General features: G+C 43.0%; 1 protein-coding gene across 1 annotated transcript in view; it reads left to right on the forward strand.

Moving 5' to 3' along the window:
• Window positions 1-930: 930 nt before the first annotated feature.
• The window catches only part of LOC141054347 (transmembrane 4 L6 family member 5-like), a 63,870-nt gene continuing 46,824 nt past the window's right edge, over window positions 931-17,976 (forward strand). The window contains exon 1 of the mRNA XM_073551665.1: window positions 931-1,202. Within this exon, the coding sequence (XP_073407766.1) occupies window positions 1,065-1,202 (138 nt within the window). The 5' untranslated portion in view covers window positions 931-1,064. The remainder of the gene's footprint in view (window positions 1,203-17,976) is intronic.

Below are 17,976 nucleotides of genomic sequence, written 5' to 3' on the forward strand. Positions count from 1 at the left end.
ACCCCATGTAGTATAATGCCCTCATCTCTGAACCCCATGTAGTATAATGTCCTCATCTCTAAACCCCTTGTAGTATAATGTCCTCATCTCTGAATCCCTTGTAGTATAATGTCCCCCTCTCTGAACCCCATATAGTATAATGTCCTCATCTCTGAACCCCATGTAGTATAATGTCCCCTCTCTGAACCCCATGTAGTATAATGTCCCCTCTCTGAACCCCATGTAGTATAATGCCCTCATCTCTGAACCCCATGTAGTATAATGTCCTCATCTCTGAACCCCTTGTAGTATAATGTCCTCATCTCTGAACCCCTTGTAGTATAATGTCCCCCTCTCTGAACCCCATGTAGTATAATGTCCTCATCTCTGAACCCCTTGTAGTATAATGTCCTCATCTCTGAACCCCTTGTAGTATAATGTCCCCTCTCTGAACCCCATGTAGTATAATGTCCTCATCTCTGAACCCCATGTAGTATAATGTCCCCTCGCTGAACCCCATGTAGTATAATGTCCCCTCTCTGAACCCCATGTAGTATAATGCCCTCATCTCTGAACCCCATGTAGTATAATGTCCTCATCTCTGAACCCCTTGTAGTATAATGTCCTCATCTCTGAATCCCTTGTAGTATAATGTCCCCCTCTCTGAACCCCATGTAGTATAATGTCCTCATCTCTGAACCCCATGTAGTATAATGTCCCCTCTCTGAACCCCATGTAGTATAATGTCCCCTCTCTGAACCCCATGTAGTATAATGCCCTCATCTCTGAACCCCATGTAGTATAATGTCCTCATCTCTGAACCCCTTGTAGTATAATGTCCTCATCTCTGAACCCCTTGTAGTATAATGTCCCCCTCTCTGAACCCCATGTAGTATAATGTCCTCATCTCTGAACCCCATGTAGTATAATGTCCCCCTCTGTTTCAGCTCAAGTCTGCAAACAAGTATGAAAAGTGGACAGTAGAAGATTTGAATCGGGGGATTTGGAGAGATGAGATAAAAGTCAATAGACTGGGCTCTGATTGGTGAAAATGGGTCTGGAAGAAACAAGGGAGAAATGGGCTAATGGATCGAGAAATTGAAGGAACTGTCAAGTTCTGTGGAGGAAGCCTGATGATATGGGGATGTTTCACAGCCAAAGGCATTGGATACTTGACCAGGATCAATGGTGGCCTCAATGCTCAGTTATATGCTCAGTTATATGTGAGTATTCTACAAGACGAGTTACTTCATACACTCAAGTACGATGACATACTCTTTCAACAGGACAAGAACACAAAGCATGTGCTGAGATCGGTGACAAAATGGTTCAATGACAATGAAGTTGAGGTGCTGGATTGTCCCCACAGTCCCCAGACTTCAACCCAATCAAACACTGTATATATACCAAAGTTAGGTGACCAGTATGCACCAACTCTGGGAACATGTAGAAGAGACCTGGGATCAGATTTCGGTAGAGACATTTTTGAATCTGATGGAGAGCAGAAGGATTGAGGCAGTGCTGAAAGCCAAAGATGGATTTACAAAATACTGACAAAGTAATAGAAATCAAAATTTAGATCTTTCGGAGCAAAACGGTAACAATGCAGTGACAAGAATCTGCATAACTAGTCAAGTCACATTTATGTATGAGATATCCAAGATGATTGTCTATAAAATGATGGCAGTCTCAAGTTCAATATGGAGCCTGAAAATCAGAATTCAAATATTGTTACCTTTTTGGTCTTCACTGTATATAGCAAAATGTCTCCCTCTATGGCCCCCATGTAGTATAATATTGTCAACTATTAACCCACTGTAAAATACTGTAATGTGCCCCTCTCTGGCTCATATGTAGTACAATGTTCCCCTCTATAGCCTCCATATAGTATAATGTCCACATCTTTGAACCCTATGTAGTGTAATGTCCCCTTCTAAGGCCACCATGTAGTATAATGTCCCACTATATGACCACTATGTAGTATAATGTCCTCCTCTGTGGCTCATATGTAGTATAATGTCCCTCTGTATGACCACTAAGTAGTATAATGTCCCCCTCTGTGGCTCATATGTAGTATAATGTCCTTCTGTATGACCACTAAGTAGTATAATGTCCCCCTCTGTGGCTCATATGTAGTATAATGTCCCTCTGTATGATCACTAAGTAGTATAATGTCCCCCTCTGTGGCTCATATGTATTATAATGTCCCTCTATATGACCACTAAGTAGTATAATGTCCCCCTCTGTGGCTCATATGTAGTATAATGTCCCTCTATATGACCACTAAGTAGTATAATGTCCCCCTCTGTGGCTCATATGTATTATAATGTCCCTCTATATGACCACTAAGTAGTATAATGTCCCCCTCCGTGGCTCATATGTAGTATAATGTCCCTCTATATGACCACTAAGTAGTATAATGTCCCCTTCTGTGGCTCATATGTAGTATAATGTCCCTCTATATGACCACTAAGTAGTATAATGTCCCCCTCTGTGGCTCATATGTAGTATAATGTCCCCTTATATGACCACTATGTAGTATAATGTCCCCCTCTGTGGCTCATATGTAGTATAATGTCCCCCTCTGTGGCTCATATGTATTATAATGTCCCTCTATATGACCACTAAGTAGTATAATGTCCCCCTCCGTGGCTCATATGTAGTATAATGTCCCTCTATATGACCACTAAGTAGTATAATGTCCCCCTCCGTGGCTCATATGTAGTATAATGTCCCTCTATATGACCACTAAGTAGTATAATGTCCCCCTCTGTGGTTCATATGTAGTATAATGTCCCTCTATATGACCACTATGTAGTATAATGTCCCCCTCTCAAATGTTTATGAATGTTACAAACACTATACATGATCAGACTGACCTCTTCCCGCTCCCAAGATAAATATCTTATTAGTGCTCCATTGCATACATGCTGCAGTGACATCATTGCAGTGGCAGGGCCCTCTCCATCCCGCCGGGCCAACTGTTGCATCCCAGCTCAGATTTGGTATTTGTGTACTCATATTGACCTGGGTGGAATAATATTACCAGGCCAGTTTTACTATATATTGAACATGGTAAATAAAAATTCCAAAAACCATTGTGGAATTGCAATTTTTTTGCAATTTCAACGCACTGGGAATTTTTTCCCACTTTCCAGTGCATAACATGATAAAATAACTAATGTCATTCAAAGTATAACTCGTCTCGCAAAATCAAGCCCTTGTATGGTTATGTGGATGGAAAAATAAATACTCTTGACTCTTGGGGAAAAAAAGGAAAAAAGTGAAAAAGGAAAAAACGGGTGAAAGCAGCTTACTGACTGCCGGGTGAGCACTCACTGCACCGCTCCAAGGAGAAGCAGCAGTGAGGGAAGGGGACCTTGTGCAGACCCTATTTCTACATTTTGCAGAATCCCCTCCCTGTTATTCTATGAGTTACCTCTGCTACGTCGGGGTATAAATATTATCCCTCACACATCTGGTCACGTATTTACTGCAACCATTATCTCCACAGCTCAAAAATGGAAATCACCTCTAATCCTTTCCGTCATAATATGAATGTCGTGTGCACAAACCTATGACAGCACAAAACCCCGGGGAACGTGGAAAGCTCTCCTCACATTCTTTAAACATCAATTTTTAGGAGTTTTTGGGGTCAAAACTGAGTGGAAACTCTTCAAATCCTCCTCAAAAGTGCAAAACCCCTCAAAAGCTTTGACTTTGTTTTCAGTGTCCTCTCCTGTCCTGTGCACACAGCCCTGCAGTCGCCTTTCATTGAAACCGAAGACGAGATTTTTGCCACTTTTCAATCCTTCGTGTGTTCCTCCTCCTTATAATTAAAGATGAGAGGATCGAATTTGGCGGATTTCTCGCGTTTAGGAGGGAAATGATTGGCACTGAAGTTCTTCGTTACGGATTGGGTGTAAGAAAAACAAAGAAAAAGTAGGGTGCAAAAACCTCCAAAAATGACACCTCGCTGATCACCTGGCCATCACAGTCTAGCATTTGTTAATCCAGCCTCTGGTTTCCTCCTCCCTCTAGCACCACTTCCTCTTCAGGCATCTTCAGGCTGCCCTGGGACTTCCAGCACTGAGTAGGTGCCTAAGGTCACAGTACACATTGTGACACTACAATGTCACAACATAGGTTGCCTAAAGTCAAGCCAGTGGTGCAGGTGGGGCACTTCGTGATGCCACAAAAATCAGAGGCACAGGGTGATCCCTGTGGGTGGAATATGTTACAATGGCCTGGCCAGAGAATTCACATACAGGGCTAGGACAATAAATGAACTACATTGCCCCAATGAAGAGAAGCTGAGCTGCAGCGGCTCCAAGGTTGGAGACCCCCATTCCATGATCCTATCTTGTAGGACAGTAAACTGATGACCTTCACAGCTGCATCCTCCTAGGTGCTCCTTCAGGATAGAGGTATATTTAGGGTAGAGGTCTAATTAGCAATAGGCACAGTGCCAGTAATCTGAGCCACCTTGTACATGAGATCATGAAGTTGGTATCTGATATTTGGGTGGCGTGACACCTTATGTCCTTGGTCGTGCATAAAGAAAAGCTCTGAAATGCGATGATAAGAAGTCGTCACGTGAATCACATTCCCAATATCAGAGCATCACATGTCTTACAAGTGGTAAAGTCCAATCCTAAGGATAACTTATATCAGTGATGATTTATACTGCTGACATTACAATATTAATACAAGTATAGTGCCTTGAAAAAGAATACTCTCCATTGTAGCTCTGGCAGTATTTTAGGGCTATTGTCCTGCTGGAAGGTGAACCTACTCCCCTGTCTCACATCTTTTGCAGCCTCTAACAGGTTTTTACTCCAGGATTGCCCTGTATTTAGCTCCATCCATCTTCCCATTAACTCTGACCAGCTTTCCTGTCCCCGCTGAAGAAAACACTCCTCACAGCATGATGCTGCCACCGCCATGTGTGATGTTGGGGATGGTGTTTTCAGGGTGATGTGTGTTGTGAGTTCATTTTCCCCTTCACCACTGAGGTCTGATGAACTCCCTCTTCTGGTGAAGGAAGGTAGTGAGGCTGATTACCAAAAACCTGGGTATGATGATGATGACTGGGTGACGGGAATTGCTGACTGGATATAAGGCAGCTGACGCCCTTCTGCCTTGCTGGTGATCTCTCTGAGGAATTCTTGGAGACCAGTCTGATTCCTGCTCCTCAAAAGCTAAGTTTTCTGCTCTACTTTTTGCATTTGTGTTTTGTTTTGTTTTGCCTTGTTTTTCTGAATTTCTGCCATTCCCTGCTGGGGTGAGTTGAATTCCTTTTTGCTCTGTCTTCTGAAAATACCTGAGTGCTGATATAGTCTTTTTGAAGCCTAGCATCTTCAGGGCCTTTTTCCCTATCAGCCTGTTGGCCCTTGTTTTGAGAGGGTTTTTGGCGGATTGCAGACAGCAGCTTTCCTGTCCTGTCCTATTTAGTTAGCTTGGGCCCCATCATTTGCTCAGCCTATCTTTCTATCTGTGTGAGTGTTTTTTCATCTTGCTTCACCGTCATTATATGTTGGGGGCTGCCTATTGCTTTGGGGTCTGCTCTGGGGCAGTTTAGATTTCCCTTTCTGTCTTTAGGCTATGTAGTTCTCCGGCTGTGATCGAGGGGTCTAGGGCACCGTAGGAACCCCCCACAGCTACTGCTAGTTGTTGTTGATAGGTTCAGGGGTCTGCAATCCGATAGCTGCCAACTTGTCTGGTTTTCTGGACTTAGCTAGTATTTCTGTTTTTGCCTCCTACGGTGACTCATTCATAACAGAATCACCAGCCTTACACACATCCTAGGGTACTCAATAGCAGGAAAGAATTTAAAAAAAAAAAAAAGTGTGTATATTTTTTCCTCTATATCTCTGAGGCCGTAGGGGGAATTTTTTTTTTCTCTCAATGGAGATAAAGCAATTGTCTGATCGTGTGGAACAGCTCGCTGCGGAAGTGCGGGGAATTTCCGCCTACCTTGCTCATTCACATGCTGCTGAACCAAAGATGTGTTTTTTGGGGATCGGTCTAAATTTTTGAATTTCAAAAATAATTGTGAATTATTTTTTGCCTTGAAGCCTAACTCGTCAGGGAGCTCCGCGCAGCAGGTTAAAATTGTCATCTCTTTGCTGCGTGGCGATCCCCAGGATTGGGCGTTTTCTTTGAAACCAGATGATCCTATTCTGACTAATGTGAACGCATTTTTTCAGGCCTTGGGGTTGTTGTATGACAAACCTAATGATATTGATCATGCTGAAAAGACCCTGCTGGCATTGAGCCAGGGTCGAGATTCTGCAGAATTGTACTGTCAAAAATTCCGAAAGTGGGCGGTCCTTACTACCTGGAATGATAATGCCTTGGCTGCTCTCTTTCGGAAGGGTTTGTCAGAAGCCGTAAAAGATACTATGGTGGGATTTCCTGTTCCCTCTGGTCTGGACGATTCTATGTCATTAGCCATTCAGGTTGATCGGCGTTTACGTGAACGCAGGACTGCACGAGAGGTGTTGCCACCTGTTGAACAAATGTCTGAACCTATGCAATAGTCAGACAGCTAAAAGAGAAAAAGCACAATAGGGTCTTACCCGAGTAGAGATCGATATAAATCAGATCATTAAACTCACCTTATGCAGGGGAGATTCAGACATATAGGAACAGAAAGTCAGGCTGCTGCACATCCAAAAGGCCACTTTGTGACCACGAATCATCAGATTACAAAGGAGAAGGTTTATGGATTAAACGTGCGCTGCTTGACAGATCACTTGTCATGGTCACGTGTCTCTGGACGCAGCAGCTACCGCAAGGCGAACCCATGTGACACACGTGACCCTGGATACCCCGCCTCCAGTGGGGCGCATTTAAATAATAAAACGTGCAGGTGGATACGCCGCCTCCACCTGGCGAATTTAGGAATTACATGTTATACATACAATCTGGAAACCCCGCCTCCAGTAAGGCGAATTTCCCAACGCGTTTCGAAGTTTACACTTCTTCCTCAGGGGATGACATGTACAGACAGACAAGGCTATCACCGGTTTTATACATACAGAATTTAAAAATTGGCGCCAAAGGTCACATGTTACAGGGAAAAAAAAAAAAAGTTCATCAGTAAGAGAATGTAAAAACTATATAAAAATATATTGCTAAAAGACAATTAATTATTTTTATTCTTTTCAGATTATTTAAGAACAGAAAAATCATGAATTCAAAGAAAAAAGAAAAAAGAAAAAAATGACAAAAGAGCTTGTATCGATCCGAAGAAAAAAAAGGGGGGGAGATGGAGAAAGAACCCAAAGCTCAAACCACCACACCAACAGAGCAGGCGAAGAAAAAATGAAAAAAGAGAAAAAGGCATGAAGACTTCCTTGTATAAGAATTCAACCCAGACTTTTTTAATTATACTCTTTGAGAAAATATATTTATATATATACATATATATATATATATATATATATATATATGAAAGGTTTGAATAAAATATATTGAATGCAATATTTTGAATAAAATATATATAATAAATAATAAATAATAGAATAATAAAATGAGAACATGTCATTAATATTTGGGAGCGATATAAGTATATGAAAAAGTATATAAAAAATTGTGCATATAAAAATGTGTATGTATGTGCATGAGGTAGATGATGAATACACAAAAAATGTATAAAAATACTTAAAAAATATACTTAAAAAATACTGGAAAAAATACATGATAAAGGTTTAGGCGTGAGAACAGAAATAGCACTCCCCATGGATGAAGGAGCCCGACCGGAAAGGATCGTTGGCTCACAAGGAAAGAAGCCATATCCCGAAAAAGAGGAAACGTCCAAGATGAAAAGCGGACGCAGGATCGCATCCAAAAGAGAACGATGGAACTACACGTGCTCACATCGTGGGACAAGCAAAACATATTATTATAGTGTGTGGGGGAATCAGCACAACAAATAGAAATTTTTTCAAAAACACCGGACACTGCAACAGATAAAAAAAAAAAAACGAGAGGCAGAGGCATATCAGACAGAACATGCTATGACCAAGACAATTAAAAAAGCCAGAAAATCGCAATAGTAAAATCACAATGAGAGTTAATGATTAGTGGAAACCAATCTTATTGGAAAGGATAAAGGACAACGATAATTGTTAGAAACGAAAAAAGCGTTATTGACATGGTCTTACAGAAAAACTTCCGTTATTTCGTTAAGACCGTTTGGTCTTAGGGTATTTAGCCTATAAATCCAAAAGACTTCCTTCCTATTCAATGACCCTATTCTATCAGGGGTATTATCTGGTATATGTTCAATAGGACTAATTTTTAAACCATTTGGATTTCTATTATGTTTTACAGTGCAGTGTCTAGAGAGACAATGTTGCAAAAAACCTCTTTTAATATTGTATCTGTGGGAATTAATTCTAAGATGTAACGGTTGAACCGTCCTACCCACGTATTGTTTCCCACAATCGCTCCCAAATATTAATGACATGTTCTTATTCTATTATTTATTATTTATTATATATATTTTATTCAAAATATTGCATTCAATATATTTTATTCAAAACTTTCATATATATATATATTTTCTCAAAGAGTATAATTAAAAAAGTCTGGGTTGAATTCTTATACAAGGAAGTCTTCATGCCTTTTTCTCTTTTTTCAATTTTTCTTCGCCTGCTCTGTTGGTGTGGTGGTTTGAGCTTTGGGTTCTTTCTCCATCTCCCCCCCCCCCCTTTTTTTTCTTCGGTTCGATACGAGCTCTTTTGTCACATGATTTTTCTGTTCTTAAATAATCTGAAAAGAATAAAAATAATTAATTGTCTTTTAGCAATATATTTTTATATAGTTTTTACATTCTCTTACTGATGAACTTTGACTTTTTTTTTTTTTTTTTCCCTGTAACATGTGACCTTTGGCGCCAATTTTTAAATTCTGTATGTATAAAACCGGTGATAGCCTTGTCTGTCTGTACATGTCATCCCCTGAGGAAGAAGTGTAAACTTCGAAACGCGTTGGGAAATTAAAGTACTATCAACACAATCTGGAAGGAGTGATCTGTCAAGCAGCGCACGTTTAATCCATAAACCTTCTCCTTTGTAATCTGATGAACCTATGCAATGTGATAGAGTTTTGTCCAGGGAGCAACGTCAGGAGTTCAGAAGTCGTAATAAGCTGTGTTTTTTTTGTGGAGATGCCTCGCATATTATTTCTGTCTGTCCTAAACGAGAGAAACGTTTTGCACACACGTTTTCTGTGGGTGGTGTTCAACCTAAGTTTCTTCTGGCAATTACTCTGATCTGCTCCCTGTCCACATTTTCCGCCAAGGCTTTTGTGGATTCAGGAGCAGCCCTGAACCTAATGGACTTGGATTTTGCTAAACGTTGTGGATTTCCGATGACACCTCTGCGGACGCCTATCCCTTTGAGAGGGATTGATGCCACTCCTTTGGCGAAAAATAAACCTCAGTTTTGGACCCAGGTGGTAATGCGGGTCGCCCCAGACCATCAAGAAAATTGCAGATTTTTGGTGTTGCATAATTTGCATGATACCATTGTTCTGGGGTTTCCCTGGTTGCAAATTCATAATCCAGTTTTGGATTGGAAATCTGTGTCTGTGGTGAGTTGGGGTTGTCAGTGTGCCCTTAGTGAGGCTCCGGTTTTTTCCACCTCTCCTCAGTCGCATGATGTTCCTGACTATTTGGCGGACTTTTATGATGTATTTAGTGAGAATGAGTCTGCATCTTTGCCTCCTCATAGGAGTTATGACTGTGCAATTGAACTGAGCCTGGGGTTTAAATTTCCCAAGGGTCGGCTCTTCAATTTATCTGTACCCGAGCACGAGGCTATGCGATCCTATATTAAGGAGGCGTTGGAGAAGGGTCAAATTAGACCATCCTCTTCACCCTTAGGTGCTGGGTTTTTTTTCGTGGCCAAAAAAAAAAAGGATGGTTCATTAAGGCCTTGTATTGATTATCGTGCCCTCAACAAAATTACTATTAAATATCAGTGTCCGTTACCCCTGATTTCGGATCTATTCTCCAGAGTTAAAGGTGCTTGCTGGTTTACCAAGCTTGACCTCAGGGGGGCGTATAATCTTATCCGCATTAAGCATGGGGATGAATGGAAGACGGCGTTTAATACTCCGGAGGGAAATTTTGAGTACCTGGTGATGCCTTTTGGGCTCACTAATGCCCCTTCTGTCTTCCAGTGCTTCATGAATGACATTTTCCGAGACTTTGTGGAAAAATTTTTGATTATCTATCTGGATGATATTTTGATCTTCTCCAAGGATTGGGATTCTCATGTGGAACATGTTCGGACTGTGTTCTGGATCTTGAGGGAGAATTCCCTGTATGTCAAGGGATCTAAATGCCTTTTTGGGGTACAGAGGATTTCTTTTTTGGGATTTATTTTGTCTCCGTCAACTATTGAAATGGACCCGGGCCAAGGTACAGGCCATTTATGATTGGGTTCAGCCCACTTCTTTGAAGGCCCTCCAGAAGTTTTTGTGTTTTGCTAATTTTTATCGGAAATTTATAGCAACATTTTCTAGTATTGCCAAGCCATTGACTGTTCTGACTAAGAAGGGTGCTGATGTGTTGAATTGGTCTCCAGAGTCTGTTTCTTCCTTTCAGGAGCTGAAGCGAAGATTCACTTCTGCCCCGGTTTTGCGGCAACCTGATGTCTCACTCCCGTTCCAGGTAGAGGTGGACGCTTCTGAGATTGGTGCAGGAGCTGTTTTGTCCCAAAAGGATCCTGTAACATCTAAAATGAATCCCTGTGCTTTCTTTTCCCGAAAGTTCTCTCCATCTGAACGTAACTATGATGTGGGGAATCGGGAACTGTTAGCCATGAAATGGGCATTTGAGGAGTGGAGACATTGGTTGGAGGGAGCTAAACATCAAGTTGTGGTCCTCACTGACCACAAGAATTTGACTTACCTGGAGTCAGCCAAACGCTTGAACCCTAGACAGCCTAGGTGGGCCTTGTTTTTTACACGTTTTGATTTTGTGGTCTCTTTTCTTCCTGGCACTAAGAATGTCAAGGCTGATGCTCTCTCTAGGAGCTTCTTTGCTGATTCTCCTGTGGTGACCAAGCCTGCTACCATCTTAGGCGAAGGGGTAGTTCTTTCTGCCATCTCGCCCGATTTGAGACGTGCTCTGGAAGAGTTCCAGGAGGACAAACCTGAGCGTTGTCCCAGGGGAAAGTTGTATGTTCCTGACCAGTGGAAGAAGAGGGTGATGTCTGAAATTCATTGCTCTGCATTGGCTGGTCATCCAGGTATTTTTGGTACTAGAGATCTGGTGAGTCAGTCTTTTTGGTGGCCCGCCCTGTCTCGTGATGTCAGGAATTTTGTGCAGTCCTGTGGGACTTGCTCCCGGTCTAAACCTTGTTCTCGCTCTAGTGGGTTGTTGATGTCTTTGCCGGTCCCCAGGAGGCCATGGACCCATATTTCAATGGATTTCATCTCTGATATGCCTGTCTCTCAGAGAATGACTGTTATTTGGGTGATTTGTGATAGGTTCTCTAAGATGGTTCATCTTGTACCACTCCCTAAGTTGCTATCTTCTTCTGAGTTGGTGCCCCTGTTTTTGCAACAGGTGGTTTGCCTGCACGGGATTCCTGAGAACATTGTATCTGACAGAGGAGTTCAGTTTGTGTCTAGATTTTGGAGGACTTTCTGTTCCAAGCTGGGAATTCAGTTGTCCTTCTCCTCTGCTTTTCACCCTCAGACCAATGGGCAGACGGAGATAACAAACCAGACCTTGGAGTCGTATTTGAGATGTTTTATTTCCGCTGATCATGATGATTGGGTTTCATTTTTGCCCTTGGCCGAATTTGCTTTAAATAATAGAGCTAATTCTGCCACTTTGATGTCACCTTTTTTTTGTAACTTTGGGTTTCATCCTCGATTTTCTTCAGGGCAGGTGGAGCCTTCTGCCTGCCCAGGTGTTGACACTGTGGTGGAGAGAATGCACCAGATCTGGGACCAAGTGGTAGATAAGTTATCTCTCTCCCAGGAAAAGGCCCAGCGGTTTTCCAACCGACATAGGACCATTGGTCCCCAGTTTAAGGTTGGTGATATGGTTTGGTTATCATCAAAAAATATCGCTATGAAGGTGGCTTCTCCTAAGTTTAAGCCTAGATTTATTGGACCTTACAAGATTTTGGAGATTATTAATCCGGTCTCTTTTCGTTTGGCTCTTCCTGTCACATTTAAAATCCATAATGTGTTTCATAAGTCCTTGTTGAAGAGGTTTGTTGAACCAGTAGTTCCTGGGGTGGCACCTCCGGACCCTGTATTGGTTGAAGGTAACATGGAATATGAGGTAGAGAAGATACTGGATTCCCGTCTGGCTAGACGGAGACTCCAGTATTTGGTTAAGTAGAAGGGTTATGGTCAGGAGGATAATTCCTGGGTCTCTGCCTCTGATATTCATGCCAAAAGATTGGTGCGTGCCTTTCATCGGGCTCACCCTGATCACCCTGGTGGCGTGGATGAGGGTTCGGTGACCCCTCCTCAAGGGTGAGGTACTGTTGTGAGTTCATTTTCCCCTTCACCATTGAGGTCTGATGAACTCTCTCTTCTGGTGAAGGAAGGTAGTGAGGCTGATTACCAAAAACCTGGGTATGATGATGATGACTGGGTGACGAGAATTGCTGACTGGATATAAGGCAGCCGACGCCCTTCTACCTTGCTGGTGATCTCTCTGAGGGATTCTAGGAGACCAGTCTGATTCCTGCTCCTCAAAAGCTAAGTTTTCTGCACTGCTTTTTGCATTTGTGTTTTGTTTTGTTTTGCCTTGTTTTTCTGAATTTCTGCCATTCCCTGCTGGGGTGAGTTGAATTCCTTTTTGCTCTGTCTTCTGAAAATACCTGAGTGCTGATATAGTCTTTTTGAAGCCTAGCGTCTTCAGGGCCTTATTCCCTATCAGCCTGTTGGCCCTTGTTTTGATAGGGTTTTTGGCGGATTGCAGACAGCAGCTTTCCTATCCTGTCCTATTTAGTTAGCTTGGGCCCCATCATTTGCTCAGCCTATCTTTCTATCTGTGTGAGTGTTTTTTCATCTTGCTTCACCGTCATTATATGTTGGGGGCTGCCAATTGCTTTGTGGTCTGCTCTGGGGCAGTTTAGATTTCCCTTTCTGTCTTTAGGCTATGTAGTTCTCCGGCTGTGATCGAGGGGTCTAGGGCACCGTAGGAACCCCCCACGGCTGCTGCTAGTTGTTGTTGATAGGTTCAGGGGTCTGCAATCCGATAGCTGCCAACTTCTCTGGTTTTCTGGACTTAGCTAGTATTTCTGTTTTTGCCTCCTACGGTGACTCATTCATAACAGATGTGCAGTTTAAGTTTTCAGCCACACATATCGTTTTGCATTTAGTCCAAAAAGTTTTCTTTAGGTCTCATCTGACCCGAGCCACTTTTTCCTCATGCTCGCTGTGTCCCCTACATGGCATTTGCTAGCTGCAAACAGGACTTCTTATGGCTTTCAAAAATACCTTTCTTCTTTCCACTCTTCCAGAAAGACCAGATTTGTGGAGTTAACGACTAATAGTTGTCCTGTGGGCATATTCTCCCACCTGAGCTGTGGATCTCTGTAGCTCCTCCATAGGACCTCTTGGCTGCATCTCTAGTTAGTGCTCTCCTTGATTGGGATGTCAGTTTAGGTGGACAGACATGTCTTGGAAGGTTTGCATTTGTGCCATTCTCATTTAATTTTTGGATGATAGATTGAACAAGTGCTCTGTGAGATGCTCAGAACTTGGACTACTTTTTTATAAGCTAACCCTTCTTTACTCTTCTCCACAACTTTATCCGTGGCCTGTCTGGTGGGCTCCTTGGTTTTCATGATGGTGTTTGATCCTTAATATTCTCACACAAACCTCTGAGGCCTTCACAGAACAGTTGTAGTTATATTGAGAAAGAATCACACATAGGTGGACTCAGTGTACTAATTATGTGACTTCTGGAGGCGATTGAGGACTGGAGAGAACGACCAACCAAAAAAATGGTGTGCACATCCACATAATAAAAAGTTTTTATTTAGACACCTGAGACAGAGCAAACATTAAAACCACTTAAAAAACATGTAAGAGAACGTGGCAAATAAACCACATTCCTGAAGGTAGAGAATTGTATGGGACATGATAAACAATGAACCAAATGGACCAAGCAATGAAAAGCACATATGCTATAAATAAGCTGCAAGGTATCCACAGTATGACATGCAAAGCAGAACATACACATTCACAAATGAGGCATGATGAAGATTAGAAAACATGTGAGCAACATGTATAATAGATAAAGACATCATGCTCCCGAAAATGTTATATCAAAACGGCACATCCTCTAGCCATATGTAAAACATGAAATGGAATCAATGATATTGTACCCAGACCACAAGGCGCGTGTGTATCTCCAGGTCTAAAAAGCCATGGTGGTCATTCCCCTTATTGACAACCCCATTAATACTATTGGTACAGTAAGTCATTTATTAAAGGGTGTAGTCATTTGCAAAATGTGCTTTACTGCTCCGATGACTCTGTATGAAAAATATAGCAAATTTGTGAGATTTAAAATCTACCGTTTTTATATCTGAAGCTCCAATGCAGACGTAGGTGTCTCCCTAGAGGTATAGTTAGGGATTGAGCTCAGGGGGTAAAATCTCTAAGTGGGGCCCTAACCAGGTAACTGAGATTACAGCTACACTGGCACTTAGACTGGGTGCAGGGGAACCTCAGCAGATGGCCGGACTGTGACGGACAAGAAATCACTAAAGAAAGACCAACACCGATATTACCACCATATAGTGGTAGATACCAGTGCTGCAGAACATACTGTACAAGAGATGACAGTATATTATAGATGGTGACTTACAGCTAACGTTTTTTCTGTCCTTCATTTTTATCATCTTTTCCATCTGGCCCAGACCGGCACGACAACTTCTCCAGCCGGGACTCGTCTGCAGAGATTACAAGAGACACATCTGATTTCTCACAATTTCAGCACGGTCCACATATGATACTCCAATGCTGGTGAAACCCCAATACTACTGATACCCCAATGCTGAGCCGCTGCTGCCATATGTGTCCCTATTACTGCACCTTATATCCCAATGCTGAGCCGCTGCTGCCGTATGTGTCCCTATTACTGCCCCTACTGTGTGGTACAATAACGGCTCCTCTTACTGCCCCACGTAATAATGCCACCACTGTGCCCCTTACTATGTAAATTGCCTCCTTTGTGCTCTCTAGATGGTGAAACAAACCCCTAGAATATATTAGCCCTGTGTCCTTGAAAACAGTGTCCACATTTTGCCCCTTAGAAAGCAATAATGCCCATGTGCCCTTTTGACAGTCACAATTATCCTGTGTACACCCTATAACAATGAGTGACCACATAACATTTAATAATGTCCCCTAAGTCCCCTAATGTACAGCTCCCCTATACACAACATGGTAGGCCCACAGCTCCCCTATACGCAATATGATGGGCCCATAGCTCCTCTACATGCTATAATGGGCCTACAGCTCCCCTATACACAGTATGATGGGCCCATAGCTCCTCTACACTTTATAATGGGCCTACAGCTCCCCTATACACAGTGTGATGGGCTTATAGCTCCCCTACATGTTATAATGGGCCTACAGCTCCCCTCTACACAGTATGATGTCCCCACAGCCCCCTTTACACAGTCTGATGGGCCCACATCTCCCATATACACAGTATGATGCCCTCACAGCTTCTCTATACAAAGTATGATGGGCCTACAGCTCCCCTCTACACTACTGTGATGATGCCTCCACAGCTCCCCTATACACAGTATGATGGACCTACAGCTCCCCTCTACACAGTATGATGTTCCTACAGCCCCCTTTACACAGTCTGATGGGCCCACCTCTCCCATATACACAGTATGATGTCCTCATAGCTTCCCTATACAAAAAGGAAAAAGTTTTTTGTCAGCTCACCAAACCGTAGCAAATGCGAAGTCTGGAGGAATGCAATCAATCCTGGGCGGTGCAGGGAACTTGGATTCTGGAAAATCTTGTAGGCACAATCTTGTAGGGAGATGTTCCAGCAACTTCGACCAAAGGATGGTTAAAATCAAAAGACTTTATTCCAAAAAATAGCTATGAGTAAGGACCCTCTAGTCCGAAACGCGTAAGCGTCTGTCACATTGGTGAACCATATGTTTTTTATGCATCTATTCTGTTTTTAATCATTTTTTTGGAATAAAGTCTTTTGATTTTAACCATCCTTTGGTCGAAGTTGCTGGAACATCTCCCAAGTATTCTTCCCTATACAAAGTATGTGGGGCCTACAGCTCCCCTCTACACAGTATGCTGTCCTCACAGCTTCCCTATACACAGCATGATGGGCCCACATCTCCCATATATACACAGTATGATGTCCTCACAGCTCCCCTATACACAGCATGATGGGCCCACATCTCCCATATACACAGTATGATGTCCTCACAGCTCCCCTATACACAGCATGATGGGCCCACATCTCCCATATATACACAGTATGATGTCCTCACAGCTCCCCTATACACAGCATGATGGGCCCACATCTCCCATATACACAGTATGATGTCCTCACAGCTCCCCTATACACAGCATGATGGGCCCACATCTCCCATATACACAGTATGATGTCCCCACAGCTCCTCTATGCACAGTCTGATGGGCCTACATCTCTCATATACACAGTATGATTATGCCACAGCTGCTCTATATACAGTATGATGATCCCACAGCTTCCCTATACAGTATGATGGGCTTACAGCTCCCCTCTACACAGTATGATGCCTCCACAGCGCTACTATACACAGTATGATGTCCCCACAGCTCCCCTATACACAGCATGACGGGCCCACATCTCCCATATACGCAGTATGATGTCCCCACAGCTCCTCTATACACAGTCTGATGGGCCCACATCTACCATATACACAGTATGATGATCCCACAGCTGCTCTATATACAGTATGATGATCCCACAGCTTCCCTATACACAGCATGATGGGCCCACATCTCCCATATACACAGTATGATGTCCCCACAGCTCCTCTATACACAGTCTGATGGGCCCACATCTCCCATATACAAAGTATGATGTCCCCACAGCTCCTCTATACACAGTCTGATGGGCCTACATCTCTCATATACACTGTATGATTATGCCACAGCTGCTCTATATACAGTATGATGATCCCACAGCTTCCCTATACAGTATGATGGGCTTACAGCTCCCCTCTACACAGTATGATGCCTCCACAGCGCTACTATACACAGTATGATGTCCCCACAGCTCCCCTATACACAGCATGATGGGCCCACATCTCCCATATATGCAGTATGATGTCCCCACAGCTCCTCTATACACAGTCTGATGGGCCCACATCTACCATATACACAGTATGATTATCCCACAGCTGCTCTATATACAGTATGATGATCCCACAGCTTCCCTATACAGTATGATGGGCCTACAGCTCCCCTCTACACAGTATGATGCCTCCACAGCTCTACTATACACAGTATGATGTCCCCACAGCTCCCCTATACACAGCATGACGGGCCCACATCTCCCATATACGCAGTATGATGTCCCCACAGCTCCTCTATACACAGTCTGATGGGCCCACATCTACCATATACACAGTATGATGATCCCACAGCTGCTCTATATACAGTATGATGATCCCACAGCTTCCCTATACACAGCATGATGGGCCCACATCTCCCATATACACAGTATGATGTCCTCACAGCTCCCCTATACACAGCATGATGGGCCCACATCTCCCATATACACAGTATGATGTCCCCACAGCTCCTCTATACACAGTCTGATGGGCCCACATCTACCATATACACAGTACGATGATCCCACAGATGCTCTATCTACAGTATGATGATCCCACAGCTTCCCTATACAGTATGATGGGCCTACAGCTCCCCTCTACACAGTATGATGCCTCCACAGCTCTACTATACACA

The sequence above is a fragment of the Dendrobates tinctorius genome, unplaced genomic scaffold (genome assembly GCF_039654945.1).
Source record: "Dendrobates tinctorius isolate UK_male_01 unplaced genomic scaffold, ASM3965494v1 ptg000178l, whole genome shotgun sequence".
Lineage (NCBI taxonomy): Eukaryota > Metazoa > Chordata > Amphibia > Anura > Dendrobatidae > Dendrobates > Dendrobates tinctorius.